The sequence below is a fragment of the Indicator indicator genome, chromosome 32, assembly GCF_027791375.1.
Source record: "Indicator indicator isolate 239-I01 chromosome 32, UM_Iind_1.1, whole genome shotgun sequence".
Lineage (NCBI taxonomy): Eukaryota > Metazoa > Chordata > Aves > Piciformes > Indicatoridae > Indicator > Indicator indicator.
Genome location: NC_072041.1, coordinates 684,969 through 702,238, shown reverse-complemented (window position 1 = coordinate 702,238; position 17,270 = coordinate 684,969). Strand labels below are relative to the sequence as shown.

The window sequence follows — 17,270 nt, the reverse complement described above, 5'->3', positions numbered from 1 at the left end:
CTTCACTGCTAACCTTGTCTGCTGCCCTTGCTTCTCGCTAACTCTAATTGCTTCTGGCTTTCTTTCTGACATTTCCCATGTCGTTTCCCCTCATTTTCTTGAAGACTGCTAGAAAAATAGCTCCAAGAGAAGCAGGAGACCTTTCCAGCTCTCGTTTCACCCCGCACAGCCACTGCCTGGAGCTGCTGGCTGCCGCGGGGACGCGGTACCTTACTGCTCCTTTCAAGTCGGATTCCTTTGGCCCCGGGCAGCAGTAGCTCCGTGACCTTGTGGGCAGGGGAGGGCGAGACTTGCAAACCTGCGCGGCTCAGGATTCCTCTGCCCTGGCTTTCTGAAGGGGGAGCTTCATGCTCCTCTGCCTCTGAGCATCGCAAGGAACAGGGCCGGCTGGACTGTGCTGACCCCATGAAGCACCCACGAGGTGCCAGGGATGCAGACGTGGGTGCTGTGGGGCAAGGAGCTGGGTTTTGGTGGGGGCACAGCAGCTTCTCCACCGCCTCCAGATCGGGCACCCACACATAGGTACGTGCCTACGCCTGCGTCAGTGCCTGTGCCGTGCCCGCTGGTAAGGGCACGGCAGCTCTCTGCAGCCTGCCGTCTGCCAGGCTCCCAGCTCTGGCTGAGGACTTCCCTTGCACAGCTACAAATGTGATATTTTAACTGATCTGCCACAGCTCTTGCAGCATTGAGCTCGGAAGTGATTTGCAGGATGAGCAAAAGCAGCGATTTGCAATTTCTGCCCGATTGGTGTAAAAACAACTCATTAAGAGCAGACATCCCTGCGCATTGGCACCCGAGGAAACTTTATGGGCCCTGGAGCTCCTGCCAAAGCAGAAACGGTTTTCCATGAATTTCCCTCGTCAAGTTCCTGCTGTCAAATGTAGATGCAGCCGCTCGTCAAAGATGCAAACCTTGCAGTCTGGGAAGTAATGAGAGCAGCGAGCAGTGGGAGTTAATGGCCTCCGCTGAGGAGTCCTTACTCATCCCCCATCCAGGCAGGGGCTGAGCCGGCTGCTCCCGGCTGAATTGATTGCCACAGAAATTCATCTGGTGTCACCAGCTATGATACTTAACAGCCACAATAATGCTTGAATAAACTGCACTTTTCTGGGGCTCTTCCTACCTCCTCACAGGCAGCAATTTCACAGCTGAGGCGAGGGGAGCGTCGCTGGTCTTTAGCAGCCTCTTCCCCAGAGCAGGAATAATTGTTGTAATAACACTGCCACGTTGCCTTGGTGGCACCTCTGGTGGGGGGTGATGAATGGCAGCGATGGCAGAGCTGCTGCTTGCCCTGGCTGCTGTGGGGGCTGCCCCACGTCCCTGGGACATGATGGCCTGGCTGCTCAGGGATTTGCTTTGTGGAAGTCATCTGCTGGAGAGAAGGCTTAGAGGAGACCTTGTTACCATGGACAGTGCATAAAGGGTGGTCTCCAGGAGGATGGAGACTCCCTTCTCACAAGGAGTCAGGTGGAGAAGACAAGCGGTGACATGGACAAATTACTCCTGGGGAGATTCCCACTGGCCTTCAGAAGAAAGTGTTTTCCCATGAGACCAGTCAGGCACTGGAATCATCTCCCAAGGGAAGCAGAGGATTCCCCTACCCTGGGCAGTTTTCAGACTCAGCCTTACAGGCTGCTGGGCCATCTTCTTTCAACTCTGCTGATGCCTAGAAAGGTTGGAGCAGATGAGCCTCGAGGTCCCTTCCAACCTGGCACTCTGTGATTGTGATTCTGCTCATTTCCCCTCCCAGCCTGTCAGGGGAACCACACTGAAGTGGAAAGCAGCTCTCCAGGTGGCCTGGTAACCGTGTTGCTACCTTCCCTCCTTTCCTCACCACTGCTGCTCTGTGAGGTGTCCCTGCCCTTGTTTCCTTTGGGATCTCTTTGGATGCAGACAAGGTGGTGGTGGTGAGCAGCCAGCATGGCTGAGCATGGTGGCTCCACAGGGGGTGAATAACCCAGAGGCTGTGGGGCAGGGCTGGGGCTGGGTACAGAAATGTGTCCCTGCTGGAGCCCTGAAATACAGCTAAGGGCAGGGGGCTGGCAGCATAGGGTATGGGAATCACTCTGCTGAGCCAGGAGCAGCTCTGTGCTGCCCTAACCCTTGCTCTCCTTACAGCTGCTGCTGAAGTGAGCTACAACAATGAAGGCCCAACAGGGACTGGGTTTGAGACAACAACTCTTCTAGTGGGATAACTCTTGGCAGCCAAGTGTGTTGGGTGGGATCTATAGGGAGGAGGGAGCAGCCTCATTGGTGCTTTCTCTCCCTTATTCAAAACAAAGGTGTTTGAGGCCTTTCCTTCTTTCCATCCTTCCTTCCTGCACTGGATGGTCCTGCTGGGAGGGGGTTCCCCAGCCAAGCCCAGTGACCTGATGGCCATCATGGGTTTCATGAGGGATGCTCCTGAAGCTGTTCCTTTGGCCCTTTCCCACCCTGGGTACATGGATTTCACCAGAGGGGATTTTTTCCCTGGAATAACATAAAACTCTGGACCTGAGCAGCCTCCTGCAAATGGGATTTGCACAGATATGAATATTTCCTGTAGCTCTTCTTACCAGGACCTGCTCGTCCAGACTTTGATAGCTTACATAATTTCCTGTGATGGAGATGTACTTCATCTAATTTCACTTTGAAATGCATCGATTAAGTCAGAACTGCTGGGAGATTTAAACTGAGCCTCTGTGGCCTGAACTTAACTGTGGGAGGTTTACCTGCCTTCATCCTTCAACATTAATTTGGTTTTATGAGGAATCCTCATGAAATGAGGTTTGGGCTGCCACTGAATTGCTGGTGCTCTCAGGGTTTATCAATCCCTTTCTCTGGCCTCAGCAGCTCTGGGGGTAGAAGCTGCACTAAAGCCTCCTTCCAGCACAGCAGTGGATGGCTCTGTGCGGAGGGTCACATTGGATGCCACACCAGGGGACAGAGCAGGGGCCAGGTCACCTCTCTGGTGTGGCTTCATCTCTGGTGCTTCCTGCATGAGTCTCCTGAGCTGGAGGAGAAGCAGGGCCAGGTGATGCCTCAGTGAAGCTCTCAGTGGGGTCGGGGCTGATGGGCAGGATGCTCCTGGAGCAGGATGGAGACGTGCAGTGGTGACCCCATGTGCAGGAGGGGTGTCCTCTCAGCACTGGCTTTTCTGGTACCAAGTGACAGGGGTAAATGGAAATGAAATCTGCCTTGGCTGGAGGTGGAGGAGCAGTTGGATGGAAAAAAGGGGTCAGTACCCAAGGCAGAAAGTTGAAGCATCCACCTGAGGTTCTTGCAGGTAGAGCAATAGGTCAGACATCCCAGGCAAGGCCTTTGAGCCATGTCCTGTTTTTCTCTCCAAGACCACAGAGCACCTTAGGCCCAGGCCTTCACCAAAATTCAGCAGCAGAGAATTCTCCACTCTTCAGCTTTGCTGCTGCCCTGGAGAGATTAAATGGACTTAAAAAAATAAATCAGGCTATATGTAAAAGAATAAAGCTCATCATTCATAAAGTGCTCATCTCAACTCTGAGCTGCAAGATGTCTCATTGTGACTTGGAAATGATGTGTGGGCAGGAGATCTGCTTTAACATGAGATGATTTATGATGCCTGTTGCAGTTTGCTCTGAAGGTCTGTCTCAGCAGCTCTGCTCTCTTGCAAGGGCTCTTGCAGACCTTCTTGCATCCACTGGTGTGTCCCCATCAGTGATCCTGCCCATGTGCTCCAGCAGCCCCCACCTAGCCCACTTCTGCATGGTGCCGTTGCCAGGCAGGAAGCCTTGGCTGGAGTGGGCAATGAGAGTTCCAGCTGCCAACAGAGATGGCTGGCAGTGACAAGAGGTGGATCTGCCCTTACCCTACAGAAGCTGCCCATGGAATGAGGCTTGGTGGTTGCAAAGCAATGAGGTGGTAGAGGTGAAGCTTTGCCTTGCCTGGCTGGGCTGGGAGTGCTGTCAGCTCCCTGGCTTCCAGATATGGGCTGAGCAAAAGCTGCTTCGAGAGCAGTAGGTGGGCTGGGAGTAGTGAGCTGCTTCCTCCAGGAGAAATGAAAGTCTGGACCCTCAAGGTGGAAAAACTGGAGTGTGCCAGTACCCCAGTGTGAGAGAAATGAGGGAAGATGGAAATGTCCTGGTGCAGGGATCTTCAGCAAGGGCTGGAGACCACGTGCCTCAGGACACCAGCACGTGCCAGGTGAGGGACCATGCTGTTTCTCACAGGAAAGTGTTTTTGTGGAGTTCAGCAATACCCCAAGGTGGAGTTGGCCTCTTCTCCCTAGCCTCAGGTGATAGAAAGAGAGGAAATTGTGCCAGGGGAGGTTTAGGTTGGATATCAGGGAAAAAAAAATCTTAAAATTTCTTTGCTGCAAGAGTGGTCAGGGATTGGAACAGGCTGCCCAGGGAGATGGCCGAGTCCCCATTCCTAGTGGTGTTCCAGAAACCTGTGGCCATGGCACCTGGGGACATGGTTTGGTGACCATGGTGGTGTTGAGCTGATTGTTGGAGTGGATGATCTCGGAAGGCTTCTCCAACCCAAACAATTCTGTGATTCTGTGTCCTCACAGGGACAGGTTGCTCCCATCCATATGGGGCTTTGGCTGTGCCTCCCTCTCTGCAGCATCCCAGGATGTTGAGGAGAAGCTCCGTGTGACACCTGCTCCAGCCATGCTTTATGGCTCCATAAATAGGAGTTGTGGCTGTGTGACGCCGGCTCGGGGACTGCACAAAGCTTGGGTGGCTCAGTGTGGGAGGCTGAGGGCTCGGCAGGCAGCATCCGAGGCTCCCTCAAGAGCAAACAGCACTAATTGCTGCCACTTGACTGCTTGTCATTCAGGTTGAAGACTTGAGGAGGTCGAGTGGAGCCCAGGTTGCCCCCCTGGGGTTTTACAGCCCGGTGCCCGCCGCACCCTCGGGGCCGCTCTCCTGTAATTGCTGGAGCCTGACCCCAGCCTGCTCCTGCGATCGCATCTCCGTCTGCAGGACCGGAGTAATGAGGCGTCCGTTAATTGACATGGATTAGGACATCCACTTAAGTGCCCACCGACAGCTGGGTGATTAATGCCGGCGGAGGAGGCCACGTGGCCGCAAGTCCCACCGGGATGTGCCGGAGCTCTGCTCTCCCTGGCAGGAGCTGGAGCTCAGCTGGGGTTGTGCGGGGAGAGCGCTGCCGGTTCAGCTAAACTCATTTGCTCCAAGTGGTGGCCTTCTGGGGGCTTCCTGATTGAGTTTCCTCTGGGAAGGAGGGATTATCATCTCTTCATCTCTTGTTACTTGTCTCTTTCGTTACTTCAGTGGTGTCCTGTGGCAGGACGAGAGGCAATGGATGCAAACTGGAGCTTGGGAAGTTCCACCTCCACATGGGGAAAAACTTCTTTGGTGTGAAGGTGCTGGAGCCCTGTGGAGCCCTCTCCACAGTCCAGAGAGTCTGTGGAGTCTTCTTCTCTGGAGACTTTCAAGACCCATCTGGATTTGTTCCTGTGTGACCTGCCCTGTGTGCTCCTGCTTTGGCAGGAGGTTGGACTTGATCTCTAGAGGTCCCTTCCAACCCCAACCAGTCTATTACTCTGTAATCTTGGTCGGCAGGCAGAGAGCAGGGAGAAAGCCAGGGCTGGAGCTCAGTTGCTCTGGTGAGAACCGAGAGCAGCTCTGAGGGGACCACAATGCTGGGGTTAAAATCCAAGCCTCTCTCTTGGATTTCCCAAGGGACTATGTATGGGAAGGGGTCAGCTGGGCCCTTTCCTGGGCATCTGGGCATCATGGAGTCAGTGCTTGTCTTTGCTCCTGGGAAAGCCAGTCATTAAAAATCCCATTGGAAGAGATTTTTCTCCTTGGATCTTTCCAGAGTGGTATTCCCAGGGATGTTGGTATCTCAGGCAGAGCAGTGGGCTCAGATGCTGTGTTCCACTGAACCAGCTTTAATTACTCTGTTTTGAAGCTCGTTAAGCCTCTGCTCTCTGCCTTCTGAGCGAACTTTATCTGAGGCTTTGAGATCAAAGCGGCTCCTGAGCGCTGCCATCGCCTCAGCTCCTTCATTCAGAACCAAGATAAGCTGGGGCTATCCACCCGGGAGGCTGGAGAGGTGTGAGGAGCAGCTGGGACTGTGGGCTTCCTCTCCATGGGTCCCTTCAGAGCCAGGGGGCTGAAAGAGTCTCCAAATCACTGTGCCATGGTGGTTGTAGGCTTAGGGGAGGAAAACTCCTTGTAAGGCTTCTGCTCCAGCCTGGAATCAGGCAGGATTTTTGTGATCCCATCCCATCCCTCAGCGCTGAGTCTCTGCACCCTGCTCACCGTGACATGGGCATTTTGTAAGAGCAGGTCTGACTGCCCTGCAGAAACCCAGCTTCATCCTCCAGCTGATGCTGCAGGGGGTGGAAGGTGGCGAAGGAAGGAGGTTCAGGAGCAAAGCCAGGAAATAAGCAGCTCCTTTCTTTGTGGCTCTGGGGGAAGCAGACCTGGATCTGCATTGGGGAGCTGCTAAACATACCCAGGGACTTATTTACCCTGTATGGCATCAGGGATGATCCCTAAGCTCATGGATTTGCTGGGCTCAGACGTGTGGCACGGGCCCCTCCCTGCAGCAGTGCAGAATTTGGTGAAAGCAGAAGGATTCCTCCTCTCTTGTGGTGGTGATGGGAGAGGGTAGTGTGGTCCCAGGTACCTGGGGACCTCCTGGGTAGATGTCAGGCAGCAAAGACTGGGAAGCAGTTTTGTGGTGCACACGAGGTGGTGAAATACACAAGGAGGTTTAGATAGAAGCCAGAGTAAGGGGACAAGCCCCAGATTTCCTCAGATTTCTGGGAATTGTTTTAATATCACCCAGAGGGAGCTCAAGGCTGTGACTCCTGGATGAAATGTTTGGCAGATTTGTAAATCTCAGCTTCCCAGCGAGTTGTGTCTGAGCTGAAGCTCTGCTTGCTGCCTGGTCCCCAGTGCTGGGGCTGGATTTGAGGGGGGGCTGAGCAGGATAAGTGGGTGCCAGGTGCAGGTTTGGGCTGGGAAGCCAGCACTCACAAAGGACCTTTGTCTGGGTGGGACAAAAGCTGAGTGTTCCTCCCGCCGGGGGGATGAAGGCTGCAGTGTCCGGCCCCGCCGCACTTAATGCCCGCAGTGTTTGCCGGCTGGGCTGGCAGCAGCCATGCTGGGGAGGATGCCTGGGAGCTCTGGGATACACACCCCAGAGTTCCATCCTCCCTGGGCAGGTGCTCAAGGTGGTTTGTCACCTGTATGGAATGAGGGGCAGCAGGACCACCGACCCCCGCCCCCATCTGGGGGCAACTTGCCCAGAGCCCACCTCTCAACATCTGGCAGCCGAAACCACAGCCTGCTTTGGTCTTGTCCACCCCCCTGCAGTGAGCAGGGACAAGAAGCCCTTTGAGGGTCCCTTCCAACCTGATGCCTTCTGTGATTCTGTCTTACTGGGAGAGCTGGGCCACACCTGGACCTCCTCCTGCTGGAGCAGCAGCAGCTGAATCTGAGCACTGGGTTTGGGCCGGGATTTGTTGTGAAGCTGCTGCTGTGTCTGAAGGCACAGGATGGCTTCTGGGCTCCCTGCCTGCGGTAATCCTGTGAGCCCAAGGAGACACATTGTGCCTTTTGGAGTGAGTTGAGCCAGGCTGGGGATCCTGGGTGATATTTACCCACTTGCTGTGTTAGCTGAGGTCTCACACCCATCCTCAGGCCAGCTGCAGGTGCTGGGCAGCCCTCAGTCCCCTTGGCATCTTTAGAATGTGAAATGAAGTTGAGAGCAGGCCTTAAAGGCTGGGTCAGCTTTAGCAACCACGAGACACATGGAGCAAACCTGCTTTTACCTTTGCAGTGATGCCACCTGTGCCAGTTTTCTCCATTTTCTCCCTTTTTTCCTCATTCCTATCTTATTCTGCAAGACTATGCTGCTCCTCATGGTGTGGGATGTGCTGATGGGCTCCAGTCCCCTGGTGGGCTCCAGTACCTGTGGTGGGCTCCAGCACTGGTGGGCTCCAGCATCAGCCCCGGGCTGCTGCTCCTGGGGCTGTGCCCTTCCTCTGCCTGTGGCAAAGGACAGGCCTGGTCGGTGAGCACAGCCCTGGCACCACTGCGCCAGCTCTGCTCTCTGACAGCCTTGGCAGGGCCACTCCTCCCACAGCAGCACATTGGCGGTGCCCTGGGTGCTAATGATGCCTTCCGCACTCGCGGCTATTCAGATGGTAAAATTGTTTATTTGCAGCTGGCTGAGCTCAAGACAGAGGCAGAACAGCCAGCAGCTCCCCTCGTCTGCCCTCCTGCCCCCTCCCCAACTGCAGGCAGGGATGGATCTGGCACCTCTATGCTGTATTTCCATCCTGGGGGGCACTTGCTGCCCCTCAGCCTCTTGCTGCTCTATTTTCACAGGGAAAGAGGCACAGATCTGCTGGCCATGGGAGCGTGGTGGTGAGGATACAGCCTATTTCACCCTCTGTTGATTTCCCCCCATGGCAAATCCCATCCCCTGTGCCCTGGGAAGTGCTGTTGGTTTAATTACTTGTGGGGAGAAGGGGGAGAGCAAAGGAACTTAGGACTTGTTTTAAATATCACTTTTATTAGCAGGTAATCCTGGGGCTCAGCTCTGTAATATACACAGGTAGTGATGTGGCACATTTCATTTACCTAGGTGCTTCCCTGTGTCAGCTTTTGTGCCTTAATTCCCAGTCCTGGCTCTAAAGAGCTTGGCAGACATATTTCTGCACATTTATAATCATCTTGGAAGGAGTTGTGGCTGCAGACAGCGCAGTCAGGAGTCACTTCCCAGCTCCTGTTGGGTCTGGGCTCAGAGCAGCCTGTCCTGGAGCAAAACACTGCTCAGGAGAGAGGTGCTTGGGTGGGTGGTGTCCTTGGCCTCTCAGGGAGCAGGGCAGGATGTGGTGGGTGCTGTGCTCGGTGGTTCTGGAGATCTCCTTCTGATTGTAGAATCACAGAATGGTTTGTGTTGGAAAAGACCTTAAAGATCATCCAGTTCCAACCCTCTGCTGCTGTGGTGTAACTCCCCACATGATGGCTGGCACTGGTCTGTGCCATCCTTGTATGGGAATGTGCATTTCCTTCCTCCAGAGGTTCCACTCCAGCTCTGGTGATGCTCTGCTCCGGTGGTGTGGATTTCCATGGCAATGGCCATGGTGTCACAGCAGAGGACAGTGGCTGCGCTGCATGGATCATCGCTGCACAGGGAAGCAGGGCTGGAGAGGGGAGAGGAGAAGGAGAGGTGAAGGGAGAGGAAAGTAGCTGTGGCAGGTCTGCAGTCCCCACCCGGGCGAGGACTGGGCCAAGGATCTGCCACCGCCAAAAGTTTTCCCTTTTCCTCTGGGTCCAGTGTGAAAGTCATGCAGTGGCCTCCTGCAGGCAGCTCCTGCAGCTGCTCTCATGCCGTGCCCTGCTCCCTGTGCCTCTGCAGGACACGCAGCCACGCTGCCCCCGAGGCTTTTTCTGGAGCTCGCTGTGCCTGGGATGAGTGACCGTGCCCATGGCTCCTGCTCGCAGCAGGGTGCTTGCAGGGCTGCTTTTGTCTCTGTCTGGCTGGGTGGCTGGAGATAGGAATCGCTCACGGTTCGTAAATCATCCCAGCAAGGACATAACCTTGCTTCCCGGTGCAATACCAATAGATTACCTAAGAGGAGGCATGGAATGGAAGAATGGCTCCATTTGTATAATTCTGCATTAAAAATCAGCCTATTCTGCATTTAACGCTGCCCGTGAAGTGTCTGCATAGCCGGTGGAGAAAGGAGCCGGTGCTGGAGAGCAGATGAGGACCTTCTGGAAGGGACACAAAAAGGTGCCTCTGCCCGGCGCTGCGCCGGGATTCGCGCCCCAGCAAGCCGCGGGAGACTGCGGATGGGTGGGACCCGAGCAGGCTGCTGATGGGCTGAGCTCTCCACTTTGTCAGAGCCACTCCATGGCCGTGGACCCAGTTCCTTGCTGGGGCAGATTACAAGTCAGGGGTTTCTGTGCACCTGGGTTTGCAGCCCCTGGATTAACCCACTCCTACCCGCAGCTTTGGGGGTTCTCTGGGGGTGCCCCCATCCTCTGAAGGTCCCTGGGAGCTGTTGTCATCCTGCCCCACTGCCCGTGCTGGGTGTTCCTCTTTGGGGTGGGAGGAATTTGGTCATGCTGGCAGGAAGGAGCTCAAGGTGCTTGGGCTTGGTGGCAAGAGCCACATTGCTGCTGCCCATGGGGTTGGTGAGGCCAGAGGAGCTGGGCAGCATCTCTGTGCCAGCCTCAGCAGCCTTTTCCCGACCAGCACAGGGCACAGTGAGCTCGCATCCTCCAGCCTCCTGGGAATTAATCTCCTCTTAAGTGCCAACTTTCCTCCCCTTAAAGCAAACAGCTGCATCTGGAAGGGTTTGAGAAGGGTCTTGTGCTGGGGAGGGTCCTGAAAGGTGTCAGGTTTAGTGGGCAACACCTTCAGCTCCCCTGCCTGCAGCACCTTTAAACCAGAAACTGGCTCAGCTGGGCTCAGCAGGGCACCTTAGGAGTGCTCAGGCTTCATGATGCTGGTAATTATCCAAGCAATTTCCTTGGAATCTGCTCTTGTGCTTCCCACGAGGTGCAGGTAAATATTTAGTGGAGGTTCCCTGGCTGTGCCTCTCCATCCATTAGCTGCAGGAGTGGATTTGTGGTTCACAGGAGCAAAGGCTTCAGATGAGGCAGGTGAAGAAGAGATTTCATCTCCAGTCCCCTGCTGCTGGCTTCTTTTTTAACTCACTTCCAGGGCTTTGTTGAATTTTTCCTGGAGTTTGAGAAGTATTTGGGGATGATGTTCCCATTCCACTCCAAGATGAGGAAGGAAATAAGGAAAACTGCCCTCACTCCCCATCTCCCTTTGCAAAGGGAAAAATGGTAGTGCTGGGCAGGTGGAGGTGCAGGGAGTCGCTGGCATGTGGGGAGCAGCAGGATTTTGTGGGACAACCTGGGGGCTTCTGGGGCAAGCTTCCAGAGAAGGGCAATAAAGCTGAGGAAGGGTCTGGAGAACAGGGCTGGTGAGGAGCAGCTGAGGGACCTGGGCCTGTTTAGTCTGGAGAAGAGGAGGCTGAGGGGAGATCTCATTGCTCTCTACAGCTCCCTGAAAGGAGGCTGCAGTGAGGAGGGGGTTTGGGGCTCTTCTCCCTAGTCTCAGGTGGTGAAGGAGAGGAAATGGCCTGAAATGTGCCAGGGGAGGGTTAGGTTGAACAGAAGGAAAAACATGTTTGCTGCAAGAGTGGTCAGGCATTGGAACAGGCTGCCCAGGGAGGTGGTGGAGCCATCACCCCTGGTAGTGTGCCAGAAATGTGTGGCCATGGCATTGGGGCCACGGTTTGGTGGCCCTGGTGGGGTTGGGTTGCTGTTGGACTGAGTGAGCTCAGAGGGCTTCTCACACCCAGCCAACTCTCTGATTCTATGACCTCCAGGTGGGATGTGTCCCTCTGGGATGCACCTCTCGCACCGCCCTCTGTGGCAGGGTGCTCAGCCGGGACCGGGGGAGCAGGACGGGTGCCAGGGAGGGGAGGACAGTGGTGTGGCCAAACCTGGGGTCCCTGGTTGCCAGCAGCCCCGGCGGGCGCTGCCGCATCCCACGCCGAGCAGAGCGCTGCGTTGCCAGGACAACAGCAACTCCTACACGCTGCTATTTATTCTGAAGGACACTTGCTCCTCGCTGCTCCCGAGCCTCACAAGACTGCACGCCACGCAGAATCCTCCCAGGTACCTGCACTCGGCCCTCCCATCCCCACAGCCACCGCCTGGGGCCGTGCCAGCCTGCCGGGTGGTCGGGAGGACACTGCTGGGTGACAGCTCCTGGGGTGACAGCTCCTTGGCTGGTGTCACAGAAGGGACACGGAGAGGAAGGTGACCCAGGCTGTCCTTGGGACAGGACAGGCTGCTGCTGGGGGCTCTGCCTGCCTTGTGCTGAACTGGGGATGTCCCCTGGCATGTGCCCACCAACACAGACTCTGGTCTGGGGGCTGATGCCAGCAGCAGGGCACATTCCTGTGTTTACATGTCACCTGGCACTGCCTGCCATGCTCAGGCATGAGCTACTGGCATGACCTGCAGCAGTGCTCAGGAGGTGGGGGCTGCCATTGCTACAGCTTGAGAATGTCAGGAGCAAGCAGGAGGAGCTGTGAAGAGAGGAAAAATCTGTTTTTCCTGCAAGCTGCCAACCCTGGGTACCAAGAGCTGGCATTTTGTCTTTGAGAAGCTTCCACGCAGCAGCTGGGGTTTGGTGAGCACCCAGTTTGGGCTGGGCACATCCTCCCCTCCCCCTCATGCAGCAGCTGTTCAGCGAAGTGCTGCTTGCTCACAGAGGGTAGGGCAGAGGTTTGGGTGTCAGAGGTGTTATACAGGGAGAGAGTGGCAACAGCCAGGTGCCTGGCACCTGTCCCTCCCTGCAAGGAGACATTTAGGGTGGTGCTGGGAAACCAGGCAGAGGCTAAAATCGAGCCTGAGGTGCTGCTGGAGTGAATGGTCGCTGTGAAGGTGAAGCTGTGCTCAGTGCTCTCACTGGAAGCTCCTGACTCGATGGACTGTTGCCTGTGGCACTGCAGCTACACTGCACACGGGGGGGTGCTCTTTGTGGTGCCCTCTGGTACTGCCACTGCTCTGCCAGCCTCTTAAAAAACAACCAACCAAACAACACACACTCCCCAACAATACATGCATCCCAACATGTTTGTGGGTTTTGGTTTTTTGGTTTTGTCTTTTTTTTTTCTTTTGAAGCTTAGCAATCCTTCCTCCCCCAGCCTGAACTATTTTGGTTGCTGTTGTCTGTTTCTGGCTCTTCCCTTTCTCCTTCTGCACTCTTTGCCTGCGTCGCCTTTTCCCTCCCCAAAATAAACGCTGCCAGGCTTGGGAGAAAAAAAAAAATCCCCCATTAGGGAAAAAAAAAAAAAATGGAAAAGGAGAAATCCTGTGAGCAGCACCAGCCCGTGCTGGGGAGTATCCAGGTCAGCTCCTTCAGCTGAGGCGTGCAGGGAGGGTACGAACGCTGCTGTCAACCAGATGCACATTTCGGTCGTGCTCCCGGGGCCCGCACGGGCGCAGTGCTGCGGAGGATTAGTCACTTTAGGCAGATAAAGCTCCAATTAGCTCCTGCTGAGGCCAACAAAAGTCTTGCTTCTGCAAGAGCTGAATAAAATGGAGTAAAGATTTCGTTGGGCTTTGGCCTAATGATTTTTTTTTCTTTTTTTTCCCCCCTCTCTGGAGTAAAGAGGGAAAAAAAAAAAGGAGAAGAAATTTGTGCGTCTCAGGCATTTTCTTACTGTTTTTCTTCTTTGTGTGTGGGAGCATCTGAGGAGGAGGCCTGAGTGGAGCTGAGCCTTGCAAGGTGTGGTGCTGCTGAGAAAGGCAGAGGGGGCTGACATGAGCTGAGGTGATGTGACATGACGTGGTGGTGGCACGTTACATCAAAGCAAGAGCAGAAATCCTGAGCCAGCCTGATTTGCAGTTCCACTGGCACAGCAAGAGCAGGGAAAGGAGCTGCTCCTCCTCCCCTGCCAGGGCAGAGGCTTTGCTGAGAGGGTCATAATGCCACCAGGTCACATTGGGCTCTGAGTACCGATTCGCTCCAAGGTGGTCCTGCTACAGTGTGGACAGCCACAGGCCATGGGCCAGAGGCTGTCCTGCTTCAGGTCATTGAGGGATTGGTGCCCTCCATGGGCTTATACCTTGCCTAGGGAACAGGGACCAGGCTCCCCAGTGACTCACTGGAGTAGGTCCAGAGAAGGGCAACAAAGCTGGGGAAGGGTCTGGAGAACAGGGCTGGTGAGGAGCAGCTGAGGCAACTGGGGTTGCTCAGCCTGGAGAAGAGGAGGCTGAGGGGAGACCATCTGGCTCTCTACAACTCCCTGAAAGGAGGTTGGAGCTAGTTAGGGGTCAGTCATTTCTCCCAAAGAACAAGAGACAGGATGGGAGGAAACAGCCTCCAGTTTGGTCTTTTCCAACGAAAACCATTCTGTGCTTCTATGACTCAGAGACCTCAGAGCAAAGGCTCTTGCTGCTGGTGCTCCACTTGTGCCATCTGCTTTAGATAATTCATCCAAAAGGCCTGGGACTGGCTGCTCCCTCAGGGCACTTTGTGGCACAAGCCACCCTCTAGTCATTCCCAGATCCACTGGAATGCAGCAGAGTTGTGGTTTCTGATGGGAGCTCTTGATTTGCTGTGGTGCTGGTGGTGGGTTTGCAGTGGGAAGAGGGTGAGGAGTGGGTGCAGGTCACCTTGCAGTGCCCTCTCGTGGGATACAGGCTGGAGCACGGCAGGAGGGTGTTGGTACCACCTTCCTGCTATTCCAGGGGCTGCTTTGTGTGGCTGGGCTTGGGGAGGGATGCTTGGATTGCTCCCCTGCCCGTCTAACGAGGTCCTGTCTGCCCACAGGTCAGGTTGCCCGCTCGGAAGCCATGCTTGGATTTTAATAGCCATGTTCCACCTAGCCATGGACTTCGCCAGCTGCCAGCCCGCCGCCAGCGGCACCGGCGGGAGGCTGTCGCCGCGCCCGGCGCTCCGACACAGACTGTCCCGCGCCTCGCTGTGGGGCACGGGGAGCGGGGAGGACCTGCGGCGCCCCGGGCACCCCTGGAACTGCACCCCGGTGCCCCCCACCACACAGAGACCCCGCCCCCGTCGGCCCGCCGCCCCGCTGCCCGCCGGCCGCCCCCTGCGCCGCCCCCGCTCCCGGAGGGGCCGACGGCACCTGCGCGGCCGCGGCTTTGCCCCCTGGGACGGGCGCCCCACGGCGCTGCCCGAGGTCATCGTCTGGGGCCCCACAGGCGAGGAGGACTCCCTGGAGAGCAGCACTCTGCCCGGCGCCTTTGCCACCACCGTCGCCACCACCACCGCCGCAACTACCACTACCACCACCGCTGCCGCTGCCCCCGCCCCTGCCACGCCGCCCCGCGTGCCCCCCAGCACCCTGGCTCCGGTGCCCGGTGCGGACGTGCCCCGCAGCAGCCCCGGCCGCACCAGCACCGCCGAGCCGGCCGCCGGCCACAGCAGCGGTGGCAAGGACGCTCGCCCGCCCCGCGGGCTGGGAGACAGCACAGGTAGGGCCTGCTGGGGCAGCAGGGGTTAAATGCGGAGGGCTAGGGGGGGGAGGTGGGGGTATCGCGGTGCAGGGCTCACTGCAGCATTAGTTCCCTTGGCGGTGCTGCACGGACGGTGTATGCTTGGGGAGTGCGGCCAGTGGGTCTGGGGAGCTATCCCTTCCCCTCTACTCTGCCCTGGTGAGACCACATCTGGAGTACTGGGAGCGGTTCTGGGCTCCCCAGCTGAAAAGGGATAAGGAAGTACTGGAGAGAGTCCAGTGAGGGCTGCAAAGCTGCTGAGAGGCCTGGAGCAGCTCTGTGAGGAGCAAAGGCTGAGAGCCCTGGGGCTGAGAGCCCGAAGAAGAGCAGCCCCAGAGGGGATCTGAGCAATGCTCGGCAAGAGCTAAAGGGTGGGGGGGCAAGAGCTAAAGGGTGGGGGGGCAAGAGGATGGGGCTGGGCTCTTGCCAGTGGTGTCCAGTGGCAGGACAAAGGGTAATGGCACAAACTGGAACCCAGGAGGCTCCACCTGAACAGGAGGAGAAACTTCTTTGGTGTGAGGGTGCTGGAGCCCTGGAGCAGGCTGCCCAGAGAGGTTGTGGAGTCTCCTGTAGAGAGATTCCAGACCACCCTGGACACTGCGATCCTGGGCAAGCTGCCGTGGGTGCCCTGCTGGAACAAGTGGGGGTGGTCTGGATGATCTCCAGAGGTCCCTTCCAACCCCACCAGGCTGGATTCTGTGCTGTTAAACACGAGCAGCTGGGGGGCAGCAGCAGCAGAGCAGCTCTGATTCAGCGCAGCGGTCGGGGGCGTTCCGCAGCCTCTTGCTGTGCTTTCCCCTTCAGCTGTCTCCATCCCCAGCCCAGCCCCGGCACTGGGCAATGCCTTCCCCCTGCGCTGGCTGCTGCGTGGACGTGGCTGGGAAAGCTGCTTCCCATTTATTTCAAATTCTGTTTGTTATTGCTGGTATTAAACCCTGGGACACCACCGTGTAGTTTACAGAATTTATTCACTGAGCATCGACTGCTTTTAGCCCCCAGGGATTTCCTGGACGAATCTAAAAAGAATGTTATGGCCTAATCTTAATCCCAATTAATTTCTCCAGCCTGCCCCGCTTGGCAGGAGGAGACAAGCCACCCGTGGTCGTGTTGCTGCCTCAGAGGAGTTATTTATAGTGGGGGGAGAAAGCTCTCAAGCTACACACCTCTGAGCACAGGCTGGAGCCAGCTGGTTAAAGCCAGCGAGGGAGCACCGACACCAATGCCAGCCTGAGCTGCTTGACCACATCTTCAGCCGTATCTTCCCAGACCAGTGCTGGGGGTGTGGGGTCTGGAGGACTGGTTGCTGTGGCAGCCTGTGGGCAGCACGTGATGGTGGTTCCTGGCCTGTGCAGCTGCTGCTCGACGACTTCTTGGAGCTGGCAGCCTCGGTTAGGTGAGGGCAAGCCGGCTGGCAATGCCATCGGTGTGCCAGCACCGCCACTGTCTTGCCAGTGCCACCACGGCTGCCAGCCCTGTCCGGCAGCTCGGCAGAGAGCAGCAGCCCTGAGCCTCCCCGGGGCGGCTGCTCTAATCTGCAGCTCTCAGCTCTCATTAGGAGCTTCCTCCAGCAGCGCAGCGTTTGCTAATTAACTGCTTTGTGCTGCGTGCCGGACGCGATAAACTCGGCCCCGGGGGGAGGACCTTCCTGATCTCCTGCTCTCAGCCTGTCCACCCTACAATGAAAAGGGCCTGAGCTCTGATCTGCTTTTCCTTCCAGTGCCAGGGCTGAGCTCCCAGGAGAGCCCCGAGGAGCTCCTGGCTGGTGCCACGTTTCAGGATCGAGCAGTGGGCACTGTCTGGAAGCAGTGGGCACTAGAAGCCGTGGCTGTGCCACAACCAGTCCTGCTGGAACTTGCTGCTGGAGGTACTGGGGGACCACGGGGTCCTTGGTACAGGGGCATGGCAGCGGAGGCAGCAGTGCTTGCTCTGGCGAGCAACGAGCACAGTCCTGCTCTGTCAGCTCTTCCTTCTCACCCTGCTCCTCCATGCTGGGAAAGCAAGAGAAAAAAGGACAGAAACAATGTCCCCGTGAGTCACCAGCTGCAAAAACAAGCTGGAGAACATCCCCTGGCACAGCAAACACTCGTACATAGGAGAGGAGGCGGGCGAATGATGGATGGTGATGGCCAGAGAGAAAGGAGGGGCTGGTGGGGGCTGCTGTGGAGCAGTGGGCACCACTGTGGTGTGGTGGGCACCACTGTGAGGTGACAGGTGCTGCTGTGAGGTGGTGGGCACCACCGTGGTGCAGTATGGGTGCTGCCATGCCAA

At 56.6% G+C, this 17,270-nt stretch overlaps 1 protein-coding gene across 1 annotated transcript in view; it reads left to right on the top strand.

The window, feature by feature from the left end:
• The first annotated feature begins 430 nt into the window (after positions 1–430).
• AJAP1 (adherens junctions associated protein 1) overlaps positions 431–17,270 on the top strand; it is a 28,555-nt gene continuing 11,715 nt past the window's right edge. The window contains exons 1-4 of the mRNA XM_054394818.1: positions 431–565; positions 4,798–4,950; positions 11,407–11,648; positions 14,317–14,981. Coding sequence (XP_054250793.1) covers positions 431–565; positions 4,798–4,950; positions 11,407–11,648; positions 14,317–14,981 — 1,195 coding nt within the window. The remainder of the gene's footprint in view (positions 566–4,797; positions 4,951–11,406; positions 11,649–14,316; positions 14,982–17,270) is intronic.